Consider the following 12,416-nt stretch of genomic DNA (forward strand, 5'->3'; position numbering starts at 1 on the left):
CATAAAAGCTTTCTTTAGAATTTTTTGATTGTGATTAGATAAAAGTGAAATTTTACGATCGCAATCACGATTCCGGACCACGAATTCCATAATTACGGGGTGCTGGAATCGTCCCCACAAACCAAAACCAACCTTATTTATGTTATGCATGTCTGCAGTGCATCAGCATTACACGACGTCTAATTAAATTTATTAGAATCATAATCAAGTGCGGAGGCATGTGAAAATGAACTCGCGCCTTCCACCGATACGAATCTCCGTAAAACGAAAAAACACCTTATAATATATCATCGAAACGACGAAAAAACCGGGCCAATTTTCGACGGACCGCACTGATGATCTAAAAAGTCCATATTGAATGAGCGAATTACGCCGTAATGTGGTAGCCGGTCGCGTTTAATTTTTTTTTTCCCTCTACCCCCACCTTGCGGGTGGCATTTTCACCAAACTACCTGCGCAGCATTTTAAAAGACATTACGACAGCTGACGCACCAAAGAAACCCCCCCATTATAACAAATTCGTGCAAAAAAATCAATCTCGAATCTGCTTCCTGTTGGCATTTTTTGGATATGTTGATTACCCTAATTTGGTTGGTGGTATTCAGTAATATTAAACACTGAAATAAGATCCATCTATTAATCAACAGACGAATTAACAAGCGAGATTCAAAATTTAAAGCAATCTACAATTCAATTAATAAGAGCCACCTTTTAATCAATAGTTAAATTAACAGAAGAGATTCGAAATTTAAAGAAATTTATAATATTTGAATTAAAAACAATTAAATATTCAGTTAAATTATTAACAGGATAAATTGAAAAATGAATCATAAAATGTTTAAATTTTATTTATTTCTAAATTTAATAATTGAAATAAGAATAATAGTCAAATTATTAATAAACATTTAAAATCATTAAAATTTAATATTTATTAAAACCAAATTTAATAATTAAAATAAGAATAATTAAGATTCTAGATTCAAAATTTAAAACAATATATAATTTATTAATAAAATACTGCAAGAAATTTGTAACCAATTTTTGAAATGTCAAATTTTCAATGGAAATAAACCCATTTGCTAAACAGTGACAATTGGTAAGACAAATAATTATTGACAGACAGACAGAAAAGGAAATTTAATATTTATATAACTAAATTTAATAATGAAAATAAGTATCATCAAATTAGGACAAGATTTAAAGCAATTTAAAGATATTTGTAACTAAATCTTGTCATTGAAATAAGATCCATCTATCAAACAATAGTCAAATTAGCAAGAGAGATTCAAAATTTAAAACGGCCTGCAATTCGCAAAAACTTGAAACATGAACATGAAACAAATAATTATTAAATATTGAATAGCATTTTTTCGCTGTGTCACTTTGTTGGCAAATTGTTAATAACGAGGGCCGACCAGCTGTGGGTCGGTCGTAGGAATTCGTGGAAACGTCGTAAAAGTCGAAATCATTTGTTGCCACTACTAGAGAGTGATTTTTTTTTGAGTTCTTTATACCTGGCTTCCTTGAGGGTACTAATGAGAAAAATGTTAAAAACTTCTCTCTACCTGTGCGAAATGATCTCTCACGAAGTGGCGGCGGCGCCAAAATGCTCGGCCGACACACCAAAACATCGGCACCGATAAATTTCCCATCGGGACGCGTTTATTTCTTCATTTTGCCACCCGGACGATAAATCTGAATCCGTGTAAACCGGCGATAAAATCGCACGTCGAAAAACCGAAGCCTGGGTGAAAGAGTAGAACCGTGTGGTTCATAATTGTAATTTCGTAACGATTCCGAAGCCGTAAAGTATGTGGAGCATTCAACATAATTAACGCTCGTGTTTGAACCCCGGTCAAAATCGCATGTCGAGACCGCGAAGGATGTATGCATGGAATTATATGGTGATTGCCTTAAATAATTCATTTCGACCATTAAACAGGATTTGCATATATGCATAACGTTCACCTTATTACTATTTAAAAACACTCGTAGAAACCGGAAAACGTGTAAAAGAACGGACAATCCGGTTAATTGGGAAACCAGCGATTCGACGGTACCGTGGTAGATGTCGACGCGACGCGCCGGGAAGCAATTTGTAGTCCCCCGGGCGGTTGCATGTCCGAAACAGGAAACGCACCTGTGATTCCTTCGTTTTCATTATTATTATTATTATTATTATTATTATTATTATTATTATTCGACTAACGTAATTAAAACGGACGCCAAAATGTTCGAGGCTCAATTAAATTATCGAAATTATTCAATTACAGTTTCCTTTAAATTTTGCGTCAGTGTGTGAATTTCTGCAACTACAATGTAGCAGTTTTATTGTGGCTTAAATGTCCAAGAACTGTTTTATAGTCATCCAGCTAATTTTCCTACAATTAGTGTATAGAAAACGAGTGTAGTAGATCATGTTCCATAAATTACTGGTTTATCGTCTCTGAATTGTTTAATTACGGAACAATGTAAAACACCGGAGTGAACGTTAATCACGATCTTTATGCACACTGGTCGGATTGTTGTCGTAAAAGACTAATCTAAAAATCTAGACTTTTTCGTCACCGTAGCATGTCGTTACGGCATTATTAAATTAAACATTTCGCTTAATATGCACAGCCCGTTTTTTTCTTCATTCTCTCCAACAGCAACGTAACTGTATCGCGGCGAAACGTGTAAAAACACAAATGTAAATCAACGTGGCTAACTACCCGTGATCGCCACCGACACCGACACCTCGCCACTATTTTTTCATATTTATATTTGTTGTACGGTTTATTTAAGACGTTACCTCGCGTAAAACCGACATTAATCTAAACGCCACAATCAAGATTTTACTCGAGAATAATCGTAAAAAAACGCAATAAAACCAACATAATCATAATTGTGGTGAGATTTTATTAATGACAGTTACAGATTCCTTTAAATTTTGCATCTTTACCCCAACGCTTTAAATATTCTGTGTTGGGATGAGCCCGACACACGTTCAGGCCATTTATTTAACCTTGCAAATCCGAAGAACGTGTCGCACAATCGTCACCCCTTGGGTACCTGGTGGCGCACTTTCCATAAATAAGACGGGGTGCGCGACAAAAGGCTTAAAACCACTTGCTCGTGCACGCTCCGGTTCTCGTGTCTCATCCCCACGGGGTGTATCGATATTAAAACCGCATTTAAAACCTGTTGCCGGTAACCCCCTTGCAAGACACGCAATCCCTCGGGTTATGACACTTGAATAAAAAATCCGGGAGCGACGTCAAGAAAATGTCCGGGGTGCAAATTGGGGTTGTCGACGTTTTATTGAGTGATAATTGGCGTGTTCTTTTTTTCGCAACCCCTTGTAAAATATTATTTTTATTGAGTGTGGGGGAGCTCGGTACTTACCGTAAGGTTTTTCGCTGAGCATCTGCGGCGAGCGGGGGATGTCTGCAAGCAAAAGAAAAAGAAGAGTCAGAGGAGGAATTATTGACGTGTTTTTGGCCGAAGGATGTTTTATTAATGCCCGTATTAAAGGCGGACATGCAAATAATTTCACCGTACAATAATGGGCCTTTAATAATGACCATTATCATCACTCACTGAAAACTAATAATGATCCATTAATACAAGCAATTTATTTCATTATTATAATTCATTCTTGCGATATGACTCAGCTGTATCGGGACGCACCGCGATCCGAACGATCAGAACGGTCTAACCGAGTGGCCGGCCGCAAAAATCATTAGCATGGGAAAACGCGCCTCGGTGCCGCGAAACAAAGGCGCAGGAGTACGAGTGAAAGACCGTTTGGCGATCCTGAATAAAATGTTTACATCGGGCCCGCGCTTAATTAATATCGAAAACTGGCTCGCTCGCCAGCCGGACAATGGAGGGCCGTTTAGTGGAAAAGAGCCGCATCATTTACATTTCCTATTAATTTAATAATGTTAATGGAGCCGGCTTCAATTTCTATTGGGGACTGTTAAACTGTGTCTATTGTGCGTCTAAGAAACACTTACTTACGGATTGTGTGAGAGTGTTTTGGATTTTTTAATTGCTTGAGTAGATACAAAAATTAGTAATTAGAAGAATGTCTGTCTAAGAATGATCATGAAAATAATTGTTTTAGTCGGTTTTAATTAATCTAAATATAAAAATTATTTGAGAATAATTGGAAGAATGTTAAAATAATTTTTCATATTTATTAATTTTTAGATGGTAAGAAAAAACCTTGTTTTGAATCATATCACAAAAATTAATACATTTATTTTTATTTAACTTTGGATTTTTCATCAAATAATAAAAAATATGAATAAAAATTAGTATTTTATTCAATATCATTAAAAAAATATGTAAATATTTAATTTTTAATAAAGTATCTATAAAACATATCAATAAAAATTAATATAAATATAAAAGCTATTATTTTTTTATTTAACTTAATCGAAAAAATTATAAATAATCATAATTTTTAATATCAATTAAATGGACATTGCTAATTCTTTCTTATTCTTAATATTTATTCAATTAACTAGTAAATGCCATTATTATTATATAATAATTTTTCATACCTTCTTAATTAACTTTCCATTAATATTTTATTTATTAACATTTAAATGATAAAAATGGTAATTGTATTACCAAATGTGTTACTCAAAAAAATTAAAAAATATATAAACAATCATAATTTTTATATATAAATTCTGCAGACATTTTTAAACTTTGGATTTTTCATCAAATAATAAAAAATATAAATAAAAATTAATATTTTATTTAATATAATAAAAAATATGTAAATATTTATTTTTTTTATAAATTAATTTATAAATCTATGAAATATATCAAGAAAAATTAATATAAATATAAAAATTATTAATTTTTTATTTAACTTAATCGAAAAAAAATTGAACTTTAAAATTATAAAAAATATAAATGAAAATTAATATATTATTCATTATAATTGGAAAAATATGTAAATATTTAATTTTTTATAAATTATCTATGAAATATATCAATGAAAATTAATATATTATTCATTATAATTGAAAAAATATCTAAATATTTAATTTTTTATAAATTATCTATGAAATATATCAATGAAAATTAATATAAATATAAAAATTATTAATTTTTTATTTAATTTAATAGAAAAAAAAAAAAAAATTTGAACTTTAAAATTATAAATAATAATTACATTAATATTTTATTTATTAACATTTAAATGATAAAAATGGTAATTGTATTACCAAATGTGTTACTCAAAAAAATTAAAAAATATATAAACAATCATAATTTTTATATATGCAGAATTTATATATTATTTTATATTTTTAAACTTTGGATTTTTCATCAAATAATAAAAAATATAAATAAAAATTAATATTTTATTTAATATAATTAAAAATATGTAAATATTTAATTTTTTATAAATTATCTGTGAAATATATCAATGAAAATTAATATAAATATAAAAATTATTAATTTAATCGAAAAAAAAAATATAAATAATCATAATTTTTAATACCATTTTTCCTTCCTAATATTTATTCAATTAACTAGGCAATGGCATTAAAAAAATAATTATAATTTTTCATACAATTGAAAAAATATAAATAATCGTAAATTTTAATACTGTTTTAACAATGGACATTATTCTATTCCTTTATTCTTAATTCTTTCTCTTAATATCTCTCTCTCAATTAACTTTTAAATGGTATTAAGAAAGAGTAATTTTAAAATGAATCGTTTAAAATTAATCTAAATATATAATATTATTCGACACAGTTGAAAAAATGTAAATAATAATATTTTAATACAAATTTAATAATGAAATTTTTTTTATAAATTTTAAATATAAATATTTTTTTATTATTCAATACAATTGAAGAAAATATAAACAATCATAATTTTTAAGGATTTAATCCAACAAATGTCTTTGTATTTATTCAATTGTCTAGTTTATGTTATTAAGGAAAATTAATTTTAAACTGCATGGTTCATAAATATAAAATATAATATACAAAATTACTAAAAATAATTGAAAAAAATATAAATAATAATATTTTTTAATACAAATTTAACTTCTAATCTCTTTATTTAATTCAATTGAAAAGAAATTTATGTAAATAATAACTTTTCACACAATTATTGGCATAAGGAACAATTAGTTTTAAAATAAGTCTGTGTAAATTATTCTAAATATAATAATAATCGAGTTTGTTGAAAAAAATATTTATAAACAAAACAATTTTTAATTAATTTTGGTTAATGAATATGACGGATTTCTTTAAATTTTGATTATTTCCTTAAAATTTCGTTAATTTCTCACTTTTTAGACTGAATCAAAAACGAAGCTAAGTAAATTAAAAAGCCCCAGTAGTGAATCGAAAGACAAACCACCTCCTTAAACCCCAATTAATAAATCGAACCACTTTTTGCGGTAGTTGGCGCTTTGTGCAGGTGTATTCGATCGGTTTGCGGTTTTCGTCGTTCCATTCTTAAATTCCTGGAACCAAACCAAACCAAACCAAACCAAAGGAAAAGAAAAAGAAGTTTCCGTCGTCCTTCAACCGGACGGCCCTAATTCTAATTAAGTCGAACGTGTGAACCGGACCTTAGGACGCAACCACGAACAGATCTTAATCCGTTGGGGCTTAAGTGGTGGAAATTAAACCAAATAAAAACGATGTCGGGGGTCGGACCATCGAGTGGCATAAATCAAACCCGGTACGTATGCAAAACCGAAATATTTTAATTTGTTGCTGGGCGGCGCGAACCCGATACCGGGATGAAATATTGCCGCACGATCGAACGGTCAGACTATATTGCCTAATTATCCTCGTAATTACAAAAGGGCGAGACGAAATTATCATTGGACGATAATATTACTTTGTTTTTTATTGTTCCTACTCGTTGTTTTCTACGTTTCTATTGTGCTGCAACAAAACTAATTTGATTTAAAATAGATATCCTAACACCGTGTTAATTTATGTGCCACTTAAAAGTTTATTTAAATATCTTTGAGTATTATGTAACCAATTTTTTAATCCTGCTGTGTCCAAATTTAGTTTTTATTGTTGAGTTTTTATTAAGAAATAGACACGGACTTAATTTAAAAATCATTTTTTCCAAAAAACTTAGCACCGTGGTGCTAAAATTAATTATTTAACTACTTTATATGTTTTTAATTAATTGTTTCGATTTACAAAAAGTTACTGTGAAATTATAATGTTAAAAAACTAATTTTAGTTTTGATACCACAGTGCTAAATTTGTTCCAGTCATTCCTTCACACTCCTTTGTTTTCCTTAAACGTCCATTGTTCCAAAAATGTTTCTCCAAACTTATAATTTTAAAGCCTGAGGATTTAAAACGTAAGAATTTAGTTTTTATTAGAAAATGAACACTGACTTAATTTAAGAATTATTTTCTCTAAAAAATTTAGCACCGTTGTGCTAAAATTGATAATTTAACTGCTTTATATGCTTTTAATTAATTGTTTCAATTTACAAAAATTTACTTGTGAAATTATAATGTTAAAAAACTAATTTTAGTTTTGGCACCACGGTGCTAAACTTGTTCCAGTCATTCTTTCACACTATTTTATTTTCTTTAAACGTCCATAGTCCCAAAAAATGTTTCCCCAAATTTATAATTACAAAGCCTGAGGATTTAAAAGGTAAGAATGTGTTGATAAATTTTGTACCATCCAAAATTTCCTAAAGGCTTCATTAAACAGTCACACAAAAACTATGGTAATCACCTAGTTCTGTTCTCAGGTCGTTTTGTGGACTTAATTTGACAGAACAATTCGAAAAACAGGCCCATTTAAATAATTCGTTGCCGAAGGGCCTGAAACATGTAAATTCATGCAAAAGCCAAACATTTAGCACTAATATGACATCCGAAAACGTCTCCTCGCTAATCGCCCTCCAATTATCTGTTTAGCCCGAATAAATTCACTTCTTCGGCGCGTTCTACGAATTCGCCACTTTTCACGTAAAAATCCCCAAAAATACCAAAGCCAGGTGGACACATAACTGTCAGCGTAACAGTTCTAAATGCGGTGATATATGCACGCACACACAATGCGAAATTTCCGAAATTTGAATATCTCAATAGAAGCTGGTAGTTACGGGGTTTTTTTCTCTCTTCTACCTGCGCCGGTAGAAATCGGACCCGGGGTGCAGGTGAAGACGAATCACATGTCCGGGGTTGAGTTTTTGTGGAGGGTGGCCTCTCGCACCCACGTACTTCGGTGTGCACGAGATTTTGCCATTCACGCCGGCAAAAATTTCTTCACGATAAGCATCTTTTGCTCGCATTGTGTCTTGGACGGATTGTAATGGTGTTTTGTTCAGTTTATTTTATTAGTTCGGAGCGTTTTTTTTTGTTGGGAAGATTTGGGAAATGATTACGGATTAATGGAGCTATTAAGATGGTTTAATGTAATTTTATTGGATTTAATTTTATGGACTACTGAATTTTTGTTATTTTTCTTCTTATTATTATTATTATTGGATATATATTTATTTCCTAATGTTTGACGAAATATTTAATTGTATATTTAACATTATATTACTTAAAAATTTAATTAAAAAATTCAGAAATAAATTAAAACATGAAATTTTCTTATTATGTATATTGTTTATGTTAGATAATAATTATTATATTATATAAATATTAAGTATTAATTTTAAAAAATCAATTTAACTAAATAATAATATAAAAAAGTGTTAGATAAGAGTAGTAGTAACCATTAATTTATCATTATAATGAACAGTAACTCGTAATCAATCAATTTTTAAATAAATTTATTGTTGATTTCAATTAAAAAGAACTTATTACAATTGTAAAATCTTGATATTAATATTGTGTACATAATTAGATGTTAATAATAAAATTTTAATATTTTTAAGTAGAATTTCATAATATTACATTAATTAAACAAATTAAAAGAAGAACTTATTATTCAAAAATTATTTTTATTATAAAGAACAATAATTAACAGTTATATTTTTTGTAATTTTAATTAATTAGTAACAGTTCAAAGGTGAATGAATCGTTAGCTATATTAAATACTTTGAAGTTTTGAATAAATAATTAATCACTTGAATACTGATCACTGGAATCATCAAAATTTTAGATAATTGGAAAACAATGAATAAATAAAATTAACGAATTAATTTTGTACAACATTCAAAAAGTCTTTTATGTACACAATTTAGCATATTTAATTTAGTTTTTTTTAATAAATTAATTAGATTGACTGTGATTGTGTTTTTTTCTCGTCTATTTATTTTTTTTTTTTTTCATATGAGGATTATTAATTAATGATATAAATTATTTTTTTATTTTTTAAAATAGCTTTGTTTTATTAAAGAAGATTTCTTTTGAGATTATGAAAATGTCAAATAAGATAATCAATATAGTTTGTGGTTTTTGGTGGTTTATGTATATATTATTGGAATAAAATATATTTTGAAATTCTGAAGATTAAATAAATACTTCTGTAATAAATTTATATTTTTTGTATGTCATCATTTTATATAATTTTTATTTGATTTATATATTTAGTATAATAAAATATTAAAATATATACACAAGAAAATGGAAATAATTATACTTATTTACGTATAAAATGTTGATAAACAAAATATATTTTAATAAAATATGAAGAAAAATAAATACTTCTATAATAAATTTATAAAAAAAACTGTATTTAATCTTTTTAAATAATTTTTATTTGACTTATATATTTAGTATAATAAAATATTAAAATATATGCACATGAAAATGGCAATAATTATACTTATTTAGGTATAAAATGTTGATAAACAAAATATATTTTAATAACATATGAAGAACAATAAATACTTCTTTAAAAAATTTGTATTTAATCTTTTTTATATAATTTTTATTTGACTTATATATTTAGTATAATAAAATATTAAAATATATGCACATGAAAATGTGCAATAATTATACTTATTTATTGTTGATAAACAAAATATATTTTAGTAAAATGTGAAGAAAAATAAATACTTCTATAATAAATTTATAACATTTTTTTATTGAATATTTTTTATATAATTTTTATTTGACTTTTATATTTAGTTTAATAAAATATTAAAATATATACAAATGAAGATAGAAATATAGATATTTATTTACGTATAAATTGATAATAAACAAAATATATTTTAATGAAATATGCAGAAAAATAAAATTAGTAAGTTTTATTAAAATTAAACAGTTTATTTAATGATTTAAATTTAATTTATATTTTCAATTAACTGCTCATTGTTATAAAAATCACAATTTGGTTAATATTAATCAATTAAGAGTTTTCGTTGTTAATTTTAAACTTTGAATATATTGAGCTGTTTATACAAATTTGTATAAAACAACAGCAAATTTTGTGGATAATCTTATCATAATGTAAAGATTGTTTCGACACAATGTAATATCGTTTTATTTGTTGTAAATTTTTGATTTGAAAAGTTGAGTAGATGCCAACAGGCATGAGATATTTCGTATCAAATTGGACAGTCAATCCACCTGTCAACGTCAAGTGTCACGGAGCAACATACAACAATGTGCAACTTACCGTCGCTACGTAGGGGCGGACTGGGCGGCGGGCTCCTCGGCGACGCCGGCGGTCCCACATCCTCCTCGGGCTCGCTGCTCGACGGCGAGCTACCCCTGGTGAAGGTCTTGTTGTTGTTGGTGGCGGTCATCGCTCTGTTGAAGTAGAGCCCGTTGTTCATCAGCATCATGTGCTGGTGGGCGGCGAAGCTGTTGAACTGCTTCAGCTGCGACGCCACCGTCGACTTGCTCTTGAACTTCGACATGGTGAAGTCGAGCGGCTGGTCCGTCTCGTGGGCCGAGAGCAGGACGTGAGAGGGCGGCTGGTGCAGCAGCATCGGCATGTCCTTCTGCCACAACTCGATCGTGTTGTTGTTGTTCCTGATGGATTTCGGGGTGTCGGGGCTGCTCTGGAGCGTGGGCTGGCTGTCGACCCACCTCCTGACCGTGTCACTTTTTAGATCCGCCAGATTTGCACAGTTCTCATCGCACCACGTACCGCAATCACCTCGCGTGTGTCACTGTCACTTTACGTCTGCGTCTCTTGGGGGTGAGAGAGAGTGTGGTTGGAGGGTTGTTCGGTGTTCGGCTGTACGTTACACGTGCACGCGTCCGGGCAGTCTGGAGCCGTCTATGCGTTTAACGGAGTCGCGATTTGCATCGCGGGATGCTGCGTGGAGTGGGGGCGACGGAGTCCGGACTACGGCGTGGTGGGGATGCGGTGCGGACCAATCGCGTGCGCCGCCTTCGCCGATATACAATACTACATAAATTCTATGGATTATTTATTTATTCCGCATCTTATGTATGTATTTATGTGGATGTATGTATAGGAGGAAAAGGATTAGGTTTCCGAACCCGGTCCTTTTTGCTTCGGCCCGCGTCCAGCTCCTGTCGCTGATTTTAATGGCGCTCTAAATCAATATGATTGCAATTTAGATATGAACCACCATTATGACTAGCTGGATGCTGTTTTACATTTTTTTACTTTACTTCTCTCCTCTCCTCTCCTCTTCTCCTTCTTCTCTTCTTCGCCTCCTTCTTCTCTTTCTTCTCTCCTTGGCATTTTAATATAAATCATCCTTTTTTTGATAACTTTATTATTTCACGTCATTTCGTAAAATATGTGGCATCTCAATAAAATGTGAATAAAAAACAATTACGAATTTACTGTTTACCGTTACTAAGTTTTTATTTATAAAAATTATTTTTTTTATATTAAAACTTAATTATTTTATCGATTATGATAGAAATTTATAAAAATTCGATATACTGTTGTAAGTTGTTGTTAAAACTAATGAAAATTTAAAAGTAGTCATAATACTTAATTAAATTATTTGAAATTTGAATGATCTTATTAAAACTAAGGAATTTTAAATATAAATAAATGTTAAGTGAAGAAGCTCTAAAAATTCCAATTAAACATTGTTTTATTTATTAATATTTTCATAAGAGTATGATAAATTTAACAATATTTATACAAAAAATTTTTGTTATATTGTTTGTAATATTAGTTTTTATTAAAAATAATGAAAATTTATTTATTAATTTTATTAAAACTATGAGAATTTGAATGTAAATAACAGGGAACAATAAAGAATTATTCAACTTAAATATTTATTTTACAGTACTGTTTATTTTATAGAATAGAATAAGTTTTAGGTTTATTTTTCCTAAAATTTAACACTTTTAAAGGTAAAAAAATAAAATAAAAGTAAATATAAAACCAATAAAGAATTATTCAATTTAAACAGTATTTTGTTCAATATTAAGACTTTTTATGTATTTCACAATATTTATTTTTTATACGAGTAATTTTTGATATATAGTAAAAGCTTTTTATTCGTG

The 12,416-nt window shown here is 29.2% G+C and overlaps 1 protein-coding gene across 1 annotated transcript in view; it reads right to left on the reverse strand.

Moving 5' to 3' along the window:
• The window catches only part of LOC109606180 (POU domain, class 2, transcription factor 3-like), a 45,413-nt gene extending 34,230 nt beyond the window's left edge, over positions 1–11,183 (reverse strand). Inside the window, exons 1-2 of the mRNA XM_049970146.1 lie at positions 10,591–11,183; positions 3,388–3,429 (exon numbers count right to left, since the gene is read on the reverse strand). Of these exons, the coding sequence (XP_049826103.1) occupies positions 3,388–3,429; positions 10,591–10,912 (364 nt within the window). The 5' untranslated portion in view covers positions 10,913–11,183. The remainder of the gene's footprint in view (positions 1–3,387; positions 3,430–10,590) is intronic.
• Positions 11,184–12,416: the final 1,233 nt, after the last annotated feature.

The sequence above is a fragment of the Aethina tumida genome, chromosome 7, assembly GCF_024364675.1.
Source record: "Aethina tumida isolate Nest 87 chromosome 7, icAetTumi1.1, whole genome shotgun sequence".
Classification (NCBI taxonomy): domain Eukaryota; kingdom Metazoa; phylum Arthropoda; class Insecta; order Coleoptera; family Nitidulidae; genus Aethina; species Aethina tumida.